The sequence below is a fragment of the Pan paniscus genome, chromosome 20, assembly GCF_029289425.2.
Source record: "Pan paniscus chromosome 20, NHGRI_mPanPan1-v2.0_pri, whole genome shotgun sequence".
NCBI classification, from domain to species: domain Eukaryota; kingdom Metazoa; phylum Chordata; class Mammalia; order Primates; family Hominidae; genus Pan; species Pan paniscus.
The window spans coordinates 11,810,394-11,834,048 of NC_073269.2; the positions used below are offsets into that span (position 1 = coordinate 11,810,394).

Sequence of the window (23,655 nt, forward strand, 5' to 3'; positions counted from 1 at the left end):
ACTAGAGGGCAGATCAGGCCACACAGGTGCCTGGGAAAAAATAAATAAATAAACACTCTGCTAAAGGAAGAAAATCTCTCCAAGTGGTCCCAACTTGCCTCTTTAGTCTCACCTCCTGTTCCTCCCAAAAGCCCACGACAGGTAAACATCTTCTTGCCTTTCTCCCAAGTTCTCCAAGCTTTTTCTCTCTCCCAGGACCATACTGCTTCATTCTCTTAAGACTTAAGTTGAAAAGAAACGTCCCTGGCCGGGGGCGGTGGCTCACGCCTGTAATCCCAGCACTTTGGGAGGCCGAGGCGGGCGGATCACCTGAGGTCGGCAGATCGAGACCAGCCTGACCAACATGGAGAAACCCTGTCTCTACTAAAAGTACAAAAATTAGCTGGGCGTGGTGGCGCATGCCTGTAATCCCAGCTACTCAGGAGGCTGAGGCAGGAGAATTGCTTGAACCCGGGAGGTGGAGGTTGTGGAGATCCGAGATCTCACCACTGCACTCTAGCCTGGGCAACAAGAGTGAAATTCCATCAAAAAAAAAAAGAAGGAAAGCAGGAAGGGAGGGAGGGACGGACGGAGGGAGGGAGGGAGGGAAGAAAGAAAACAAAGAAGGAAAGAAAGAAGGAAAAAAAGAAAGAAGGAAGAAAGAAAGAGATCCCTGACTCTCCTCCGTGGAATTCAGTGAGCGACACGGTGTTCTTTTGTTCATACCCTGTCGCCCTTTCATGAAAATATTCTGTTTCCAGATCAACCTCCACTCATGGCGTAGGAGCTGCTGGGTCGGGGCACCCAGCCGCGGGGAGCTCAGACTCCGGGGACCCCCACCCACCTCTGCAAATGCACGCGGGAGGTGCAGAGATGTTTAGTGAGCAAACAGTGGCTGCAAACAGAAGGCAGGGAGGGGGTACCCAGGAAGCACTCCCATGATTCTATGTTTTAGCAAGAGTGTGTTAGTGAAGGTTTCTCCCCACATTCATGCCCAGATTTCATTTCAGAGTGAAGGCATTGGATTTCTGAATTGGTGAAGCATCTGCTCTCCAGCACAGCTGCCCGCCGCATGCAAAAAGCCACAGAAACCCCTGGGTTCTCCGAGGCATCTGCCTGGCACGCCGCCGGCCCTGCGCGGAGCAGGCACCAGGGGTCGCACAGGTGAGTCATACCTAGGGTCCTCGGCACCAGTGCCTGAAGAGGTTTTTCTGTGGAAACAAAACCAACGCCTTTGAGGACAGAGGGAACTTCATTAGACAGACCACTGGGCTCTGACACTTGGAGGCCACATGTGTCCGAGTAAGGGCACCCTGGCTTTGACCCTGGACCACTCGCTCCCATCACTTGCTAGATGGAGTGAGCTACATCTTCCCCAGCAGGTGCAGGGGTCCAGCAAGGGAAGGGGAAGAAATCAGAGAAAATTCTCCCCAGAGACGGCCTGCTGAGGTGGCCCTGGGATGTCAAATGTGACTACATGTGGACATCACAACTGACTCAGCCACTTCTCCAAGTCTGGCAGAACTTTTCTTTCCCTTCTTTCTTCTTTCTCTCTCTCTTTCTGGTTTCTTTCCTCTTTCTCCTTTTCTTTTCTTTCTTTTTTCTCTCTCCCTCTCTCTCCTTCCTTCTTTCCTCTTTCTTTTACTTTCTTTCTCTCTTTTTCCCTCTTTCCCTCCTTCATTTGCTTTCTCTTTCCTTCCTTCTTTTCATTTTCTTTCTCTCTCTTTTCTTTTCCTTTTTTCCTTCCTTCCTTCCCTCCTCTCTCCCTCCCTTCCCCCCTTCCTTTCTCTGTCCTTTCTTTCTTTTTTCTCTCTTTCCTTTCTCTCTTTCTTTTCTTTTTCTTTCTTTCTTTCTCTCTTCCTTCCTTCCTCTTTCCCTCCCTCCCTCCCTCCATTCCTTTCTCTCTTTCTTTCTTTTTTTCCCTTCCTTCCTTCCTTTTTGAGACAGGGTCTTGCTCTGTTGCCCAGGCTGGAGTGCAGTGGTGCCGTCATAGCTCACAGCAGCCTCCAACTCCTGTGCTCCAGCAATTCTCCCGCCTCAGCCTCCGGAGTAGCTGGGACTACAAGGCATGCACCAACATGTCTGGCTATTTTTTTTTTTTTTTTTTTCCTTTTTTAGTAGAGATAGGGTCTCACTCTGTTGCTCAGGCTGGTCTCCACCTTTGGCCTCAACTGATTCTCCCACTTCGGCCTCCCAAAGTGCTGGGATTACACGAGTGAGCCACTGTGCCCAGCCAACATTTTGTTTTTAACAGGTGAAACAGTAACCACTTTGAAGCCTTGGCTGTCCCACTGAACATTCTTTTGGACTCAGGGTCATAGGGGAAACATGCAACAAAAAAAGAAGAAAAAGAAAAGAAAAAAAAAAAAAGAGGATTCTTACACACTGGTGGTTCTGGGAGAAAAGTCTGCTCGGATGAATAGCATTGGTAAACATCTGAACAGATACTTTTAATTTTTTTTAGAGACAGGGTCTCGCTCTGTCACCCAGGCTGGAGTGCAGTGGCGCCGTCATCGCTCATCGTAGCCTCCATCTCCTGGGCTCTTGTGATCCTTCTTTCTCAGCCTCCCCATGGGCTAGGAGTTCAGGCATGCATTACCATGCCTGACTAATTTTTAAACTGGTTTTTTTTTTTTTTTTTTTTTTTTGTAGCGATGGAGTCTCATTATGTTGCCCAGGCTGGCCTCAAGCAACCCTACCACCTCGGCTTCCCAAGTAGCTGGGACCACAGGCTTATACCACTGCACCCAGCTAAAGCCTCAATCATCATGGCCAGGCACGGTGGCTCACACCTATAATCCCAGCACTTTGGGAGGCCGAGGCAGGCAGATCACCTGAGGTCAGGGGTTCGAGACCAGCCTGGCCAACATGGCAAAACCCCGTCTCTACTAAAAATATAAAAATTAGCTGGGCGTGGTGCTGCGCACCTGTAGTCCCAGCTACTTGGGAGGCTGAGGCACAAGAATCACTTGAACCCGGAAAGGGTGAGCTGAAATTGCACCACCGCACTCCAGCCTGGACGATAGAGTGAGACTCTGTCAAAAAAAAAAAAAAAAAGAGAGAGAGAGAGAGAAAAAAAAATGTTAATTGTCTAACGGAGTTTGTTTTGGAACTCACATGGAGACCAGCTCAGGAGAGGTAAGAAAGGCAAATGCTGAGTTTTGTCCATTTTTCCCCTTTTGTGCGATTATTTGCTCTTCCTGATAAAATTCCCCTCGAAATTTCGAAATTGCAAGATCTCTTCCTCCACCCAGGAAAGGGCTCCATTCAGACTCCACCCACCCTTCTGCCGTCTCTGGGTCCCACTACCTCTCGGTCCCTAAGTAATGACCTTCCACCAACACCAAGCCAATTGGCACCCACTAAGAGAGCCCAGCGCCAAGTCCTGACCTGGGGACGAAAACCACGTTGTGCAGGTAATCCTCAAACGTCTTCCTAAACGAGGACTCCTCCAGCTCCTTCAGGATCTGAGAGTCTGTCTTTGGACAGGAGCAGCATTCGCCGGCCGAATCCTCATACTCACTCTGGTTGTGCTTCTGAGAATCTTCAGACTCGAATGGTGGAGACCAGGTCCTCGAGGGCAGCTTCAGCCCTGGAGAAAGAAACAGAAAAGGGGGGCTCAAGTCTCTGCGGCTGAACACACATACACACACACACACCCCACACACACACACACCACACAACACACCACACATACACACACCACAAACACACAACCACACACACACCACACACACCACACATACACACACCACACACAACCACACACACACCACACATACCACACACACACCACACATACACAACCACACACACACCACACACACCATACACACACCACACACATACAACCACACACACCACACACGCACCCCACACACCCCACACACACCATACACGCACCACACACACACACTACATGCACACCTCACACACCACACCACACACCACACACCACATACACACCACACACACCCACGCCACACACCACACACACCATACACGCACCACACACACCACACACCACACACACACCACACACGCACCACACACCACACACACACCACACACGCACCACACACACCACAAACACACCATACATGCACCACACACACCACACACCACACACACACCACACACGCACCACACACCACACACACACCACACACACACCACACACACCACAAACACACCATACATGCACCACACACACACCACACACCATATGCACACCTCACACACCATACCACACACCACACACACCACACAAATCACACACATACTACACACACCCACGCCACACACCACACACACACCATACACGCACCACACACACACCGCACACACACCACACACGCCACACAACAGACCACACATACACACACCACACACCACAAACACACAACCACACACACCACACACACACCACACACACACCATACACACACCAAACAGACCACACATACACACACCACACACACAACCACACACACCATACATACCACACACACACCACACACACAACCACACACACCCCACACACACCACATACACACCATACACACCACACACACACCATACACACCACACACAAACCACACACACACCATACACGCACCACACACACACCACATACACACCTCACACACACCACACACCACACAAATCACACACACCACACACACCCACGCCACACACCACACACACCATACATGCACCACACACACACGACACACACCACATACACACCATACACACCACACACACACCATACACACCACACACAAACCACACACACACCATACACACACCACACACACACCACATACACACCTCACACACACCACACACCACACAAATCACACACACCACACACACCCACGCCACACACCACACACACCATACATGCACCACACACACACCACACACACCACACACAACCACACACACCTCACACCCCACACACACCATACACGCACCACACACCACACACCACATGCACACCTCACACACCATACCACACACCACACAAATGACACACACACCACACCCACACCACACACCACACACCACACACACCACTCACACACCACACAAATCACACACACACCACCACACACCCACGCCACACACCACACACACACCATACACGCACCACACACACACCACACACATACACAGTGAAGGGGGCCTTCTCAGAGAGGCTGAGCTGAGACAGAGCCTAGATTTGAGTTCCGCTTTGGAAAAAAGCCAGACACTATGGTTCACGCCTGTGGTCCCAGCTACTTGGGAGGCTCAGGTGAGAGGATCGCTTGAGCCCAGGAGTTCGAGGCTGCAGTGAGCTATGATTGCGCCCCTACACTTCAGCCTGGGTGACAGAGTAGAACCCTGTCTCAAAAGATTAAAAATATAGCCGAGCACAGTGGCTCACACCCTTAATCCTGGCACTTTCGGAGGCCGAGGTGTGAGGATCACGTGAGCCCAGGAGTTCAAGACCAGCCTGGGCAATGTGGTGAAACCCTGTCTCTACTAAAAATAAAGTAAAATAACCAATAAAAATAGGCCAGGCAGCTCACACCTGTAATCCCAGCACTTTGGGAGGCTGAGGTAGGCAGACCACCTGAGGTCAGGAGTTCGAGACCAGCCTGGCCAACATGGTGAAACCCCATCTTTACTAAAAATACAAAAATTAGCCAGGTGTAGTGGCGCATGCCTGTAATCCCAGCTACTCAGCAGGCCAAGCAGGAGAATCGCTTGAACCTGGGAGATGGAGGTTGCAGTGAGCTGAGATGGCGCCACTGCACTCCAGCCTGGGTGACAGAGCGAGACTCCGTTTCAAAAAAATAATAAATAAATAAATAAAATATCTGTATCTAGAGTGTCATCTGAGAAGTGCATGTCAACATGTTTTATTAGGTTAGTGCATAAGTAATTGCAGCTTTTGCTATTAAAAGTAATGGCAAAAAAACACAATTACTTTTTTTTTTTTTTTTTTTGAGATGGAGTCTCATTCTGTTGCCCAGGTTGGAGTGCAGTGGCACGATCTTGGCTCACTGCAAGCTCCACCGCTTGGGTTCACGCCATTCTCCTGCCTCAGCCTCCTGAGTAGCTGGGACTACAGGCGGCCACGGCCACGCCCGGCTAATTTTTTGTATTTTTAGTAGAGATGGGGTTTCATTGTGTTAGCCAGGATGGTCTCGATCTCCTGACCTCGTGATCTGCCCGCCTTGGCCTCCCAAAGTGCTGGGATTACAGGCGTGAGCCACTGCGCCCGGCCCACAATTACTTTTGTACCAACCTAATAGAAACTGCCAGGTGGCCGGGCATGGTGGCTCACTCCTGTAATCCCAGCACTTTGGGAGGCCGAGGCAGGCAGATCACCTGAGATCAGGAGGTCCGGACCATCCTAGCCAACATGGTGAAACCCCATCTCTACTAAAAATACAAAAGTAGCCGGGCATGGTGGTGGGTGCCTGTAATCCCAGCTACTCAGGAGGCTGAGGCAGGAGGATCGTTTGAACCCGGGAAGCAGAGGTTGCAGTGAGCCGAGATCGAACCATTGCACTCCAGCCTAGGCGACAACAGCGAGACTCTGTCTCAAAAAAAGGCAACAACTGCCCGACACCATAATCACAGGACTGAAGATTATAAGGTAACCAGACAATGCTTCTGTCTTCAATGGACTTACAGTCTACAATAAACTCATAAATACACAGTCACAGGTCAAATGTTGGGGTAAAAGAACAGTGGGTGTCTGGGGGTGCCATTTTCATGAAGGGGTCTCAAAGAAAGTCACCACTGAGACATCCTGAATTCAGCAAAGGAAAGCACCATCCACATATCGTGGTGTAAAGCAATTCAGACATAGCAGAAACCCAGCGGAAAGGCCCCAGGACAGGAATTTTCTTGGCACATTAAAAAATGTCTGGCCAGGCGTGGTGGCCCTCTCCTGTAATCCCAGCACTTTGGGAGGCCGAGGCGGGAGGATCACTTGAGGTCAGGAGTTCGAGACCAGCCTGGCCAACATATAGTGAAACGCTGTCTCTACTAAAAAATCCAAAAATCAGCTGCACGTGGTGGCACATGCCTGTAGTCCCAGCTACTTGGGAGGCTGAGGCAGGAGAATCACTTGAACCTAGGAGGCGGAGGTTGCAGTGAGCCAAGATCGCGCCACTGCACTCCAGCCTGGGTGACAGAGGAAGCATTCCATCTCTCAAAAAAAAAAAAAAAAAAATCTCTGGAAACCAATGTAGCTAGAAGCGGGTGAGAGAGAGAATGGGGTTAGAAAAAGATAAAGTGGGCCAGGTACAGTGGCTCTTGCCTGTAATACCAGAACTTTGGGAGGCTAAGGGGGAAGGATCACTTGAGCCCAGGAGTTCAAGATGAGCCTGGCCAACAAGATGAAACTCCGTCTCTACCAAACAATACAAAAATTAGCCAGGCATGGTGGTGTGCGCCTGTAATCCCAGCTACTCAGGAGGCTGAGGTAGGAGGATCGCTTGAGCCTGGGAAGTCGAGGCTGCAGTGAGCTGAGATGGGGCCACTGCACTCCAGCCTGGGCAACAGAGTGAAATCATGTTGAAGAAGAAGAAAAAGAAAGAAGAAGGAGGAGGAGAAGGAGCCAGGTCACAGCTGCATGAAGGAATCAATCAATCAATTAATCAACCACACAAATAAGATGGGAGGGCAGAGTAGAATTCCATATGGAATTCTTTTTTTTTTTTTTTTTTTTTTTTTTTTTTTGAGACAGTCTTGCTCTGTCGCCCAGGCTGGAGTGCAGTGGCGTGATCTTGGCTCACTGCAGCCTCCGCCTCCTGGATTCAAGTGAGTCTCCTGCCTCAGCCTCTCAAGTAGCTGGGATTACAGGCGCCTGCCACCACCCTGGCTAATGTTTTGTATTTTTAGCAGAGACAGAGTTTCATCATGTTGGCCAGGCTGGTCTGGAACTCCTGACCTCATGTGATCTGCCCACCTTGGCCTCCCAAAGTGCTGGAATTACAGGCCTGAGTCACCACACTGGGCCTCCACATGGAATTCTAAGGGGTCCATTCATGAGTCCAGAAATCAGACTTGATCAGTGAATGGTTCTCACCCAGGGGGTGATTTTGTCTCCTACTAGGGACATCGGGCAACATCTGGAGATATTTTTAGGTGTCAGGACCTGGCTGGGGCGTCCTCCTGGAGCGTGGAATGGGTGGAGACCAGGGATGCTGCTTAGCACCCTGAAGTGCTCAGGACAGTCCCACCCCAGAGAATGATCCAACGCCAGACAGAAAAAACACCAAGGTAGAGAAACCCTGACCTAAAGGCATGAGAGGAGATAGAGGAAGGAACTTTTCAAACATGCATAGAAAAGGGAATTTAAAAATTAATAAATGAAGAAGAACACCAGTAGCTTATAAAGGTAGCAGTCCTAAAAATACGAAATACAATACTATTTCTCTCTCTCTTTTTTTTTTTTTTTTTTTTGAGATGGGGTCTTGCTCTGTCGCCCAGGCTGCAGTGCAGTGGCGCAATCTTGGCTCACTGCAACCTCTGCCTCCTGGGTTCAAGCGATTCTCCTGTCTCAGCTCCACTCCGCGTAACTGGGATTACAGGCATGCACCATCACACCTGGCTAATTTTTTGTTTGTTTGTTTGTTTTTTGTTTGTTTTTTGTTTTTTTGGGGGGGGATGGAGTCTCGCTCTTGTCGCCCAGGCCGGACTGCAGTGGCACTATCTCGGCTCACTGCAAGCTCTGCCTCCCAGGTTCACACCATTCTCCTGCCTCAGCCTCCCAAGTAGCTGGGACTACAGGCATGCACCACCATGCCCGGCTAATTTTGTATTTTTAATAGAGACGGGGTTTGGCCATATTGGCCAGGCTGGTCTGAACTCCTGACCTCAGGTGGTCCACCCACCTCAGCCTCCCAAAGTGCTGGGATTACAGGCTTGAGCCACCGCGCCTGGCATTTTTTTTTTTTTTTGTATTTTTATTAGAGACGGGGTTTTGCCATGTTGGCCAGGCTGGTCTTGAACTCCCGACCTCAGGTGATCCACTCGCCTTGGCCTCCCAAAGTGCTGGGATTACAGGCATGAGCCACTGCGCCCAGCCAATTTTTGTATTTTTTTTTTTTTTTTTTGGTAGAGACAGAGTTTTGCTGTGTTGGCCAGGCTGATCTCAAACTCCTGAGCTCGAACGATCTGCCCGCCTTGGCCTCCCAAAGTGCTGGGATTACAGGCATGAGCCATCGCACCCAGCCTACAATACTTAAGTACCGCAGCTGGTCATGTCTTAAGCCCTGAAGTCAAATCCCAGGGTTCTTGTGAACCATGGTGCAAGCACAGTTACGCCTCTGGTACAGCCACTAAGATGGACGGACACAGCTCTTTACAAGCAAAATCTGCAACAGTCCCTGGAGAGTCACCTCCCCTGCTGCCACCCTGCTTGGTGCCTGGTGACTGCTGAGCAAAGGAAATTCCATTTTCTCTCCTCCCCTTAATGCCTCGAGGATAGACAATAAGCTCTAAATCGTGTATCAAGTACCCTCCTGTGAATGGTGAGTATCCACTCGGAAACCCAAGTATTTACACAGCTTTAAAAGCCTATGAGAGACTGGAAAATACTTCTTAAGTTTATAAATAGACATAGAATAACCTGCCTGGGTTAACTCTGATGGGAGCTAGTTACAGCATTACAGATGGAAAAAAAAATGTAGAACTGCCTGAATAAGGGAAGCTCCTGGTATTATTATTATTATTATTATTATTATTATTATTATTATTATTTGGAGAGGAAGGGATATTTGTTCAGGCACAGGTATCATTCCTGATACCTGCTACCTCTTCCTAGAATCCACTGCATGAAACATGGTACACTGTGGTTTTTCTGAGATTAGAAAAATGAAGCATAATGGGCCAGGCGCGGTGACTCACGCCTGTAATCCCAGCACGTTGGGAGGCCAAGGTGGGCGGATCACGAGGTCAGGAGATCGAGACCATCCTGGCTAACACGGTGAAACCCCGTCTCTACTAAAAAATACAAAAAATTAGCCGGGTGTGGTGGCGGGCGCCTGTAGTCCCAGCTACTCGGGAGGCTGACGCAGGAGAATGGCGTGAACCCGGGAGGTGGAGCTTGCAGTGAGCCGAGATCACGCCACTGCATTCCAGCCTGGGTGACAGAGCGAGACTCTGTCTCAAAAAAAAAAAAAAAAAAAGAAAAGAGAAGAAAAATGAAGCATAATGAAGTCTCTAGAATCAGATTCACAGAGACAGGAGGATGGTGGGTGCTGGGGTTGGGGGAAGAAGAAGGGGAGTGAGTGTTTCATGGGGACAGAGTTTCAGTTTGAGAAGATGAGAAAGTTCTGGAGATGATGGTGGTAATGGCCGCACAACCACGGCAATGCACTCAATGCAGCTCAACTGTGCTCTTAAACATGGTTATAATAATAAATTGTATGTGATGTATATTTTACCGTGATAACAACATATACACTAGTGATATTAACAGGAAGGGTTTGTAAGCTTATTTATTTGTGTGTGTGTGTGTTTTAAATTGTGGAAAAATAAACATCACATAAAATTTACCAATTTACCATCTCAATTTTTGTTTTTTTGTTTTGTTTTGTTTTGTTTTTGGCGGAGTCTTGCTCTGTTGCCAGGCTGGAGTGCAATGGCATGATCTCGGCTCACTGCAACCTCCGCCTCCCAGATTCAAGCGATTCTCCTGCCTCAGCCTCCTGAGTAGCTGGGATTACAGGCATCCACCACCACACCCAGCTAATTTTTGTATTTTTAGTAGAGACGGGGTTTCACCATGTTGCCCAGGCTGGTCTCGAACTCCTGGCCTCAAAGTGATCCACCCCACCTCGGCCTCCCAGTGTGCTGGGATTACAGGCGTGAGCCACTGTGCCCGGTAAATCTCAACCATTTTAAATGTGCAGTTCTGTGGTATTAAGTGCATTCACAATGTTGTGCAATCATCACCACCATCATCTCCGGAACTTTCTCATCTTCCCAAACTGAAACTCTGTCCTCAACCCGTCCCCTCTGCAGTCCCTGGCACTCCCCATTCTACTTTCTGTCTCTATGAATCTGAGGACTCTAGGCACCTCCTAGGAGTGAAAACACACAGAATTTGTCCTTAGTGAGTTTCCTTTTAATGATATTAACTTTGTGACAATTACAAATAAAACCATGTTTAAATGGTCCCTTGGTAATTACAGATTTAGGCTTTCGGAATTTAAAAAAAAGAAAAGGAAGCTTTGAGTGACATTGCTGGTGGCAGCTCTCACGGGTGGTTCTGGTTACTTGAATACAGGGCCAACAGCTTACAGCGGAGCTGATGACTGGACTCGCCCTGGAGTTATATAAAGCATCAGAGCAGATAAATCACGTTTGCAACCCTCGGCTCAGGCGGGGATGATGTCACACACATACATATAGCATATGAGCTTAGAGCTGGGACAGCTCCCAGAGATCATCTGTCCTCCCGCCCCTTCTCCCAAAAAGGAGGCAGACGGTGACTTGCTTGGGAACTTAGCCAAAGCCCTTCAGCAGGTCAGGGCCAGAGCCAAGAGCAAATGTTGAGCTCCCGGCCTCAGCCACACCTCACCAGCGGCCCCCTGGCCTTCTCCTCCAGGGTCATGGACCGAGGATATCACTAACAGAAAATATCTCAAGAAAAATACATCAAGACGCACAAAACTAAAGAAGGAAATGGGCCCAGCGCAGTGGCTCAGGCCTGTAATACCAGCACTTTGGGAGGCTGAGGCAGGAGGATCACTTGTGGTCAGGAGTTCGAGACCACCCTGGGCAACATATCAAGATCCCCACCTCTAAAAAATTATTATTATTATTATTATTTTTTTTTCTTAGATGGAGTTTCGCTTTTGTTACCCAGGCTGGAGTGCAATGGTGCAATCTCGGCTCATTGCAACCTCCACCTCCCGGGTTCAAGCGATTCTTCTGCCTCAGCCTCCTGAGTAGCTGGGATTACAGGCCCACGCCTGGCTAATTTTTGTATTTTGAGTAGAGACGGGGTTTTGCCATATTGGCCAGGGTGGTCTCAAACTCCTGACCCCTGGTGATCCACCCGCCTCGGCCTCCCAAAGTGCTGGGATTACAGGCATGAGCCACCGTGCCCGGCCTAAAAAATTATTTTAAATAATTAGCCGGGTATAGTGTCTCAGGCCTGTAGTCCTGTGTAGTCCAGCTACTCAGGAGGCTGAGGCGGGAAGATCGTTTGAGCCCAGGAGTTCAAGCCTGCAGCGAGCTATGATTGTGCCATTGCACTCCAGCCTGGACAACAGAGTGAGACCCCATCTTAAAAAAGAAGAAGAAAAAGAAAAAGAAAAAAGTGACAGATGCTTCTCCAGTTTGGTGGGTTTTTAAAAAACCCAATGTTAAAATAATTTTAGGCCGGGTGCGGTGGCTCACGCCTGTAATCCCAGCACTTTGGGAGGCTGAGGCGGGTGGATCATTTGAGGTCAGGAATTCAAGACCACCCTGGCCAACATGGTGAAACCCCGTCTCTACTAAAAATACAAAAATTAGCCGGTGTAGTGGCAGCACCTGTAATCCCAGCTATTCAGGAGGCTAAGGCACAAGAATCGCTTGAACCCAGCAGGTGGAGGTTGCAGTGAGCCAAGATCAAGCCACTGCGCTCCAGCCTGGGTGATGGAGTGAGACTCCGTGTCAAAAAAAAAAAAAAAAGAAAATAATAATAATAGTAATTTTAAACTAATGTATACACACTAGTTTGAGACTTTAAATATTATTCCATTTTCCTTCAGATGGATGGAGGTTCATTAAGTAAACAAGATTAAGAAAAATTTGTCATTAAGTTTTATAATAAAATTATTTATTTATATAATTATTTATATTATAAATTTTATTTATAAATATAATTTTTATACAATAAAATGATTGCACAACATTGTGAATGCACTTAATGCCATTTTTTTATTTTGTATAATTTTTTTTATATATATAGAGACAGGGTCTTGCTCTGTCACCCAGGCTGGAGTGCATTGGAATAATCATAGCTCACTGCAGACTTGAACTCCTGGGCTCAAGAGATCCTCCCGCATGGGCCTCCCAAGTAACTGGGACTACAGGTGTACACCACCATTTTTTAAAATTTTTGTAGAGATGGGATCTTGCTATGTTGCCCAGGCTGGTCTCAAACTCCTGGCCTCCAGTGATCCTCCCACCTTGGCCTCCCAATGTGCTGGGATTACAGGCATGAGCGCCAAGCCTGGCAGACATTTTTAATTGAAAGTATGGGGTGGGGGATATGAGATAACCGATTCTTGCTGCCTTCGATCCTTACAACTAAAGGATCTCAGTGGGGCCAAAATCCTTCCCTGACTTTGTCAATAACCATTAGTTGTGTTTCTAGCTTTGCACGGAAGTCTTGCGTGGGTTAACACAGCTGCATCCCCATCAGTGTGAGGAGGGATGAAGAGAACAAGGAAGGCAGGGAGGGAAAAAGAAGGAGAGACAAGAGGAGAAAATCCCAGAGGGAAATGGTGCCAAGACATGGGAAAAATCTGGTTTTGACACAAGTCTTCAGTGCGTGCTTGTGTTACGATGTTTAAAAATGTGTATGTATGAGCCGGTCATAGTGGCTCACGCCTGTAATCCCAGCGCTTTGGGAGGCTGAGGGGGGTGAATTGCTTGAAGCCAGGAGTTTGAGACCAGCCTGGGCAATATAAGGAGACTCCATCTCTACAAAAAGAAGTTTAAAAATTAGCCAGGGCCAGGCGTGGTGGCTCATGCCTGTAATCACAGCACTTTGGGAGGCCGAGGCAGGTGGATCATTTGAGGTCAGGAGTTCAAGACCAGCCTGGCCAACATGGTGAAACCCCGTCTCTACTAAAAAATACAAAAAATTAGCCGGGTGTGGTGGCAGGCGCCTGTAGTCCCAGCTACTCAGGAGCCTGAGGCAGGAGAATCGCTTGCGCCTGGGAGGCAGAAGTTGCAATGAGCCGAGATCATGCCACTGCACTCCAGCCTGGGTGACAGAGTGAGACCCTGTCTCAAAAAAAAAAAAAAAAAAAAAAAATTACCTGGGCATGCTGGTGCACACCTGCAGACAATTGTGGTGTTCCAGCAACTCATGAAGCTGAGGCAGGAGGATTGCTTGAGCCTGGGAGGTGGAGGTTGCAGTGAGCAGAGATCATGCCACTACACTCCAGCCTGGGCAACAGAGTAAGACCCTGTCTCAAAAAAAAAAAAAAAATAGGCCGGGTGTGGTGGCTCATGCCTGTAATCCCAGCACTTTGGGAGGCCGAGGTGGGTGGATCACCTGAGGTCACCTGAGGTCGGGAGTTTGAGACCAGGCTGACCAACATGGAGAAACCCCGTCCCTACTAAAAATACCAAATTAGCCAGGCGTGGTGGCGCATGCCTGTAATCCCAGCTACTCGGGAGGCTGATGCAGGAGAATCACTTGAACCCGAGAGGTGGAGGTTGCGATGAGCCAAGGTCACACCATTGCACTCCAGCCTGGGCAACAAGAGCGAAACTCCATCTCAAAAAAGTAAATAAATAAAAAATAAAATAAATAAATAAATAGATAAAAACATGTATGTGTGTTTTCATATGAGATAGAATGGAGTGTGTGTGTGTGTGCCTTCTGACACTGAGACACGGGAAGAGATAGCTGCTTCCCTAGAGGTGAAGCAAAGTGCATCAGACACACGTGTGCAAACCCCACCGATCCTAGCACAGCTGCCCGCACTTACCTTTGAGGCAATAATCCAGTTCGAACAGCTCACTGTCTTCCGCCTGCCTCTCCCAGAAAACCAGGTAGTGGGTGATGTTGCCATTGGGGTCGGAGGGGGGTTTCCACTTCAAAATAATCTGGGATGATGAGTTAGACACTGAGATTGGATCCAGGGGCACGGAGGGGTCTGCCAGGGAGAAAGGAAATGGGTCCATCATGAGAAACAGTGTGCAAAGAAAGATGGTGGGAGGATGGCAGGGGACACACAAGTTAAAGACATCATGAGGGCACCCATCCCAGCACTTTGGGCGGCCAAGGCAGGCGGATCACGAGGTCAGGAGATCGAGACCATCCTGGTTAACACAGTGAAACCCCGTCTCTACTAAAAATACAAAAAATTAGCCGGGCGTGGTGGCAGGCGCCTGTAGTCCCAGCTACTCGGGAGGCTGAGGCAGGAGAATGGCGTGAACCTGGGAGGCGGAGCTTGCCGTGAGCCGAGATTGCGCCACTGCACTCCAGCCTGGGTGACAGAGCAAGAGTCCGTCTCAAAACAAAACAAAACAAAAAGAAAAAAAAAACCACCACCAACCAACCAAACAAAACCCAAAAAACCCAAAGTAACGGAGGTGGCCGAGGGAGCTGGGGATGGGGAGGGAGTCCAAACACCTGGGGGCTAGAAGTTTCTGGAAACTGTAAGTCTTTTGGTGTCACTAAAAGATACAGGATGAATGAGCGGGGATTAACTGAAGAAGATAGGGTTGATTTATAAAGTTTGAATTCGAGGCCAGGCACAGTGGCTCATGCCTGTAATCCCAGCACTTTAGAAGGCCGAGGTGGGTGAATCATCTGAATCACCTGAGATCAGGAGTTCGAGACTACACCTGGCCAACATGGTGAAACCCTATCTCTACTAAAAAAAAAAAAAAAAAATTAGCTGGACATGGTGGTGGGCGCCTGTAATCTCAGCTTCCTGGGAGGCTGAGGCAGGAGAATCTTGAACCTGGGCAGAGGTTGCAGTGAGCTGAGAATGCGCCATTGAACTCCAGCCTGAGAGACAAGAGTGAAACTCCGTTAAAAAAAAAAAAAAAAGCTTGAATTTGAGCCTACAGGGCGGGGTTTCTCACCCTTAGTACTATTGGCTTTTAGGGCTGGATAATTCTTTGTCATGAAGGAGGGTGCATCCTGTGTGTTGCAGGATATGGAACAGCCTCTCTGGCTTCCACCCACGAAATGCCAGTGGTTTCATCTCCACAGCTGTAACAACCAAAAATGTCTCCAGACATTGATTGGCAGCTGTTCCCTGGAAGAGCAGTTAACCTCCTTTGGGAACTACTGCTATAAGAGAAGCACTTCGGTTTTACAAAAATATAATTAGGCCGGACCCAGTGGCTCATGCCTGTAATCCCAGCACTTTGGGAGGCCAAGGTGGGCGGATCATTTGAGGTCAGGAGTTCCAGAGCAGCCTGGCCAACATGGTGAAGCCCCGTCTCTATTAAAAATACAAAAATGGCTGGGCGCGGTGGCTCACGCCTGTAATCCCAGCACTTTGGGAAGCCGAGGCGGGCGGATCACCTGAGACTCGGAGTTTGAGACCAGCCTGACCAACTTGCAGAAACCTTGTCTCTACAAAAAAAAAAAAAAAAAATTTCGCCAATCGTGGTGGTGCATGCATGTAATCCCAGTTACTCGGGAGGCTGAGGCAGGAGAATCGCTTGAACCCGGGAGGCAGAGGTTGCAGTGAGCTGAGATAGGGCCATTGCACTCCAGCCTGGGCAACAAGAGCGAAACTCCATCTCAAAAAAAAAAAAAAAAAAAAGGCTGGCATGGTGGCTCATGCCTGTAATCCCAGCACTTTGGGAGGCCAAGGTGGGCAGATTGCAGGTCAAGAGATTGAGACCATCCTGGCCAACATGGTGAAATCCCATCTCTACTAAAAATACAAAAATTAGCTGGGCGTGGTGGCACGCCTGTAGTTGCAGCTACTTGGGAGGCTGAGGCAGGAGAATCACTTGAACCGGGACGGGGAGGTTACAGTGAGCTGAGATCACACCACTGCACTCCAGCCTGGGTGACAGAGTGAGACTCTGTCTCAAAAAACAAAACAAAACAAAACAAAAATTAGCCAAGTGTGCTGTAATCCCAGCAACTTGGGAGGCTGAGGCAGGAGAATCACTTGAACCTGGGAGGTGGAGGTTGCAGTGAGTCCAGATGGCACCACTGCACTCCAGCCTGGGTGACAGAGTGAGACTCCATCTCAAACAAACAAACATAATTAAATTGCTGTGAAATACTCCAGGCCAAAACAAACAACAAAACAAAAAGAAGTAACAAGTGGGAAGAGGGAAGAGGCGTCGAGATGAAACAAAAATGACCAAAGGCTGAAGCTGGGAGGCGGCTAACTATGGGGTTTTTGTTCTGTGTTGTGAATATTTGACAATTTTTCATAATAGGATGAAAAATATAAATATTCCCATCAAGTGGCTTGTTGCTACTGCCTCGTCTGAAACTATAAGCCTCAATACCCAGCTCCTTTAAAAGCCAATAACTGACTGGGCAAGGTGGCTCACACTTCTAATCCCAGGACTTTGGGAGGCCGAGGCAGGAGGATCACTTGAGGCCAGGGGTTCAAGACCAGCCTGGGTAACACAGCAACGTTCTGTCTCTACAAGAAATACAAAAATTAGCTGGGTGTAGTGGTGCATGCCTGTAGTCCCAGCTACTCAGGAGGCTGAGGTGGGAGAATTACTTGAACCTGGGAGGCGGAGGTTGCAGTGAGCCGAGATCATGCCATTGCACTCCAGTCCGGGTGACAGAGTGAGACTTCATCTCAAAGAAAAAAAAAAAAAAAAGCCACACATGGTGGTATACTCTGGTAGTTCCTTCTACTTAGGAGGCTGAGGCAGGAGGATTGCTTGAGCCCAGGAGTTTGAGGCTGCAGTGAGCCATGATCACGCCACTGCACTGCACTCCAGCCTGGGTGACAAAGTAAGACCCTGTCTTAAAAAAAAAAAAAAAAGCCAATAACCGTATCAAGGAGCATTTTATACAACCTCACTGCATCAGCCTGTTAAAAGCAAGAGGTCTGATTCACATACGAATTCACATTCCCAAGACACACTCACTGGTGGCATCTGTCTGGACATAAATGATGTCACTCTTGGCCCCATAGGTCCGGCGTTCATCCGAAAAGGTGACCAGGGTCTTCACGAAGATGGCATACTGGGTCCAGGGCTTCAGACCCCGCATCAGCCACCCTGGGTGGTTCTGTGATTTGGGGTCGTTGGACCTCAGGGGTGGGTCAATGTCTACCACCGTCCAACTGTTGGAACCACATGCATCCTGCCCGTCGAACTCCGTCACATTTTGATAAGGGCTTTCAAGACAAAACAGCAGAAGGCAGTTACCCTTACAAGACCGTCACACTGAGTGCCGTGCCGATGAGGCCTGGGAAGTTACATCCCATAGGGTCACATGTTACTCACCCAACAATCTAATGCCGCAAGAAAAAATAACTCGGGAACAGCCAAAGAGAAAGGAACTGTCAACCCTGACATCTCAGTGAAAAAACACAGCTTGGGCATCCCTTATTCAAAATACTTGAGACTTGGCCAAGTGCAGTGGCTCATGCCTGTAATCCCAGCACTTTGGGAGGCCGAGAATGGCGGATCACCAGAAGTCAGGAGTTCGAGACCAGCCTGGCCAACATGGTGAAACCCCGTCTCTACTAAAAATACAAAAATTATCCGGGCATGGTGGCAGATGCTTGTAATCCCAGCTATTCAGGAGGCTGAGGCAGGAGAATTGCTTGAACCCGGGAGGCAGAGGTAGCATCAGCTGAGATTGCACCACTGCACTCCAGCCTGGGCGACAAAGGGAGACTCTGTTTCAAAAACATAAATAAATAAATAAATAAATAAATGCTTGGGACCAGAAGTGTTTTGGATTTTGGATATTTTGGGGTTTTGAAATATTTACATTTTACTAGTTAATTTGCATTGTACTGGTTCAGTATCTCTAATCTAAAAATCTGAAATCTGAAATGCTCCAATAAGCATCTCCTTTGAGTATCAAGTCGGCCCTCAAAAAGCTTTGGATTTTGGAGCATTATAAATTTCAGATTTTCAGATTAGGGATATTCAATCTGTAATAATAGTAATAGCAGGAGCTCCCTCACAAGTTACTGATAAGATTAGACTGTGTGTAAGTGCTCAGCAAGGCACAAGGTAAATCTTGAGGGCTAGAACTATTATTAATATTACTACTGGTCAGGTGCGGTGGCTCACACCTGTAATCCCAGCACTTTGGGAGGCCAAGGTGGGCGGATCACCTGAGGTCAGGAGTTTGAGACCAGCCTGGCCAACATGGCAAAACCCGTCTCTATCAAAAATACACAAATTAGCTACGTGTGATGGTGTATGCCCATAATCTCAGCTACTCAAGAGACTGAGGCAGGAGAACCGCTTGAACCCGGGAGTCAGAGGTTGCAGTGAACAAAGATCGTGCCACTGCACTGTACCCTGGGCAACAGAACAAGACTCTGTCTCAAAAAAAAAGAAAAAAAATTGGGGATAAAAAAGAAAAATAGATAAGCAATACATTTCATAACATCCACTTAGTAGACTGAGCTCCTGACTACCAAAGATGTCTGATGAGACATACACAGGCAAGGCAAAATGGAATATTGCCCCAGGAAACTGGCCAGTCCGGGCTTCTACGGGAAAGCTGTCTGCTTCCATTTTAGGCATTTGATAAAAGCAGACACTATTGACTTTGCATGCCATCGACTGGTGAGATTGTAAAAAGGAACCTAAGATATTTATTCCAGGAGGAGGAGGGAGATAGACAGGAACCCAAGAGGGGCAGATTGGAGCACAAACGTAGCAAGCACAGAGCCAGCCAGCCCTCGCCTCCGCGGCGTCTCTCTAACTCTTCTACTTACGCCTCTTTGTAGAACAGCATGAACCCCAAGAGGTCTCGGAAGTCGGGGGGCCAGTACGGCTCCCATCTCAGCAAGATCTTGTCAAAAGATGTCCGAATGTAAGAAAATTTAAGTAACTCATTTTCACCTGGAAAAGTTAAAACAAAAGGCAAAAATGAGCTATTTCAGTGTAGTTTCAGACCAAAGCCTGGGAACCCCACACTTCCTGGAGGGACCGTGAGAAGGCAGAGGTGAGGCTGCTATTCCCTTAAGGGTCTCCTCCCCATGTGCCTGGCTGAGTATGAATGGGGGAAGATTCAAAGGTAAGAGCCAGTTTTGCAACTTGGCCACTCACACTCACGTAAGCCAATGACTTGACTCAGCCAGACAGTCAACTGAATAAGCGCAGTCTGTACCCGCGCAAGAAGGACAACCGGCCAATAGTTATTGGAGGAAGGGATTTCCAAGGGTGATGTTTGTCCTGACACAACGTTGTCTCGCACATGGACTTGTAAGACTGACCTGGAAGGAGGTGCAACTCCAGGGCAAATAAACCCATGCCAAGTGAGTTTAGGGAGCCTGCAGATCATTAGACATTGGAGAGACGCATCTAAGTAATTCTCTCTGCCTAGAAAACAAACCCTCTCCTAAACCTCACCCCAACCTCGCTCTCTCTCCTTGCACTACATTTTTTTTGAGACAGTCTTGCTCTGTCACCAAGGCTGGAGTGCAGTCCACCTACCAGGTTTAAGCAATTCTCATGCCTCAGCCTCTCAAGTAGCTGGGATTACAGGCACCCACCACCACGTCCAGCTAGTTTTTGTATTTTTTTTTTTAGTAGAGATGGGGTTTCACCACATTGGCCAGGCTGGTCTCGAACTCCTGACCTCAAGTGATCTGCCCGCCTCGGCCTCCCAGAGTGCTGGGATTCCAGGCGTGAGCCACCATGCCCAGGCTTTGCACTACATTTTGACATAAGTAACTAACTCCCCATGAAGGTGTCTCAGAAGCCCTTGGCAGCTCACTGTTTAGAATCTGTCAGGGAAGTGCAGTCAGCAGGCAGCCTGCAGCTGCAGAAACTGCAGAACCTGCTGTAGCATTCCAGCCAAAACCTGACTCTCCCTGGACAGCCCCCACCTATGACTGAGCTTGGTAGATGCCTGGCCGTCCCTTTGCAATGCAGAACTTCCCTGCAGACAACCGTGGCCTTGATCTCTTTCTGGGTTTGGCCAAGACTCAGGGATGCATCACCATCTGAGACTCTCCCAGCCCTGTCCTCCCTCCTTCCCGCTCTCTGTTCACAGAGGTCAGACACACGCTATTGTCAAAAGGCTCTTCAGGGCTGAGCGTGGTGGCTCACACCTGTAATCTCAGCACTTTGGGAGGCCGAGGCGGGAGGATCACCTGAGGTCAGGAGTTCAAGACCACCCTGGCCAACATGGCAAAACCCTGTCTCTACTAAAAATACAAAAAAAAAAATTAGCCGGGTTTGGTGGCATGTGCCTGTAATCCCAGCTACTCTGGAGGCTGAGGCGAGAGAATTACCTGAACCCAGGAGGAGGAGGTTGCAGTGAGCCAAGATCACACCACTGCACTCCAGCCCTGGGTGACAGAGCAAGACTCTGTCCCCCCCAAAAAAAGAAGCTCTTCCTCTGTTTCATATTTTATGAATATTACCCTCAATACATTTTCTGTACTCCTAACTTCAACTTGGCAGTCACTTCCCAGGAGATGCAGACTGACATAGGTATTTTACTCAACTTTGAAGTCTTCAGCATCAGCCTGATACACATCTAAGAAGGTGTCATCCATTCATCCATCATTCATTCATCCATTCATTCAGTGCTTGTATGACTTCATCCCGTATCCGGTACTATATGGCACAGTAAGCATAGTGATGATATTAATAAATGTGCAGAATCTGCCCTCAGTAAGAAAGCCTATCACACAGTGAGTTGTTAGAGGGAAGTAATACCCCCTGGGGGTGACTGTGACGGATGAGAGAGGACAGCCACATTATCTGGTTTGTGGACCACTTACAGCAGGGGTCCCCAGCCCCTGGGCCACAGACCAGTACTTATCCATGGCCTGTTACGAACAGGGCTGTACAGCAGGAGGTGAGTGATGGGTGAGCAAGTGAAGCTTCATCTGTATTTACAGTCACTCCCCATCGCTTGCATGACCACCTGAGTTCTGCCTCCTGTCAGATTAGCGGCGGCATTAGATTCTCACAGGGGCGTGAACCCTATTGTGAACTGTGTACATGAGGTATCTAGACTGCACACTCCTTATGAAAATCTAATGCCTGATGATCTGTCACTGTCTCCCATCACCCCCAGCTGGGACCATCTAGTTGCAGGAACACAAGCTCAGGGTTCCCATTGATTCTACATGATGGTGAGTTGTACAATTCTTTCATTATATATTACAATGTAATCATAATAGGAATAAAGTGCATAGTAAATGTAACGCACTTGAATCATGCTGAAACCATCCCCACCCACCACCAGTCCATGGAAAAACCATCTTCCACTAAACCGGTCCCTCGTGCCAAAAAGGTTGGGGACCAGTGACTTACAGGATGCCTGGTCCCCATTGGTCTTCAGGGCAATGTCGTTTCTCTCCTGGCGCCCCTTGGTTCCTGAAACTTCTTCCATCTTGTGGATTTCTGACAAGCAGAGTTTGGGGTTATAGTGGAAAAAGAGTTTCCCCTGAGTGATGGTGAGGTTGTGTTTGCTCCAATCCCAGAGCTGCCTTAGGTTCTGGTTGTCCAAGGCATAGAAGGAGTAGTTCCTATGGAAATAACACACACATCTAGTCATTCAACGGCTGGTCTTCTACAACTCCAAGATGGTGTGGCCATGCTCGGAGTTGATCTTGTTCAGTGCTACATGCCTAATCCTCTCCACTTGCTTGGCACATACTCAACACATATTTGTTGAATGTGGATAACAGAGGAAGTTGAGGAAGATTTCATGGCCAGGAAGGAGGCTCAGCTCAGTCTTGAAGAGGGGTGGTGAGTCTGTGATGGACTGAGGAATAGGTTTTGCAGAAACCAATTTCTGCAAATAGGGGAAATACTGATAACACAGAGGCACCTAAGCTGAGTTCAGGGAAGAGCAAAGTAGCCTGTTTTGGCCAATAGGTGACAGGAAATAGCTGTAGTTGCAATGGACCAGACCCTCTAGTATATTGCATGCCAGACCAAGACCAAGAACATGTGGCTATCCTTAATAAGGAGAAAGGAGCCATTGAAGGTTTTTGTTTGTTTGTTTGTTTTTTATTGAGATGGATTCTCACTCTGGTGCCTAGGCTGGAGTACAGATAATATAGTCTAAACTATATTGTTTAGACCACCTTCTCAAGTCACTTACCAGCTCATGTTGATTAACATGTCCTTTTGTCCCTTTCCCCATTTGCTGTCTGTTCTACAGATGTGAGGCTGGGGCTGAGGCAGCCATCTTGTGACCATGAGGAGCACAAAGATGGAAAGAATCTGGGTCTTCCACAGACCTCCTGCCTATGAGTCAATCTTGATCTAGCTAGTTTGAGTTTCTGCTGTTTTGCTAATAGAGTTTCTAGGACCTCAAGGAGAAGGTTGGAATATACTGGAATATACTGAGATGGAGTCCATCCCAGAAATTAGGATGGACAATTGGGACTAAGAGGGAATGTTCATTTTATGCATGCTAAACTCTACTCACAATGCAGCCCAAACAGCAAATTTAGCAAAAATTCCAGCCTGTACCCTTGGAGGATGGGCACCAAGGTTGGGCTGCTCCCACTTTTGTTTCTCAAGAATGACTATAAAAAAACTTTTACAATTTTTGGCTGGATGGACCTTTAGGCACATTCCAAGTTCTTTTTTCCCGAGGTTTTGCCAGATATACTTTTATTTGTTTTTTATTTGTTTTTTAATTTGTTTTAATTTGATTTTTAAAAAATCCTTAAGTTTTTCCTTTTCTTTTCTTTTTTTTTTTTTGGACAGAGTCTCACTCTGTCACCCAGGCTGGAGTGCAGTAGTGTGATCTTGGCTCACTGCAACCTC

General features: G+C 48.1%; 1 protein-coding gene across 2 annotated transcripts in view; it reads right to left on the bottom strand.

Moving 5' to 3' along the window:
- The window catches only part of INSR (insulin receptor), a 184,803-nt gene that overhangs the window by 37,458 nt on the left and 123,690 nt on the right, over positions 1 to 23,655 (bottom strand). For both annotated transcript variants that reach the window (XM_034945359.3, XM_034945358.3), the window contains exons 6-10: positions 22,186 to 22,400; positions 19,629 to 19,755; positions 17,812 to 18,062; positions 14,709 to 14,876; positions 3,370 to 3,571 (exon numbers count right to left, since the gene is read on the bottom strand). In XM_034945359.3, coding sequence (XP_034801250.1) covers positions 3,370 to 3,571; positions 14,709 to 14,876; positions 17,812 to 18,062; positions 19,629 to 19,755; positions 22,186 to 22,400 — 963 coding nt within the window. The remainder of the gene's footprint in view (positions 1 to 3,369; positions 3,572 to 14,708; positions 14,877 to 17,811; positions 18,063 to 19,628; positions 19,756 to 22,185; positions 22,401 to 23,655) is intronic.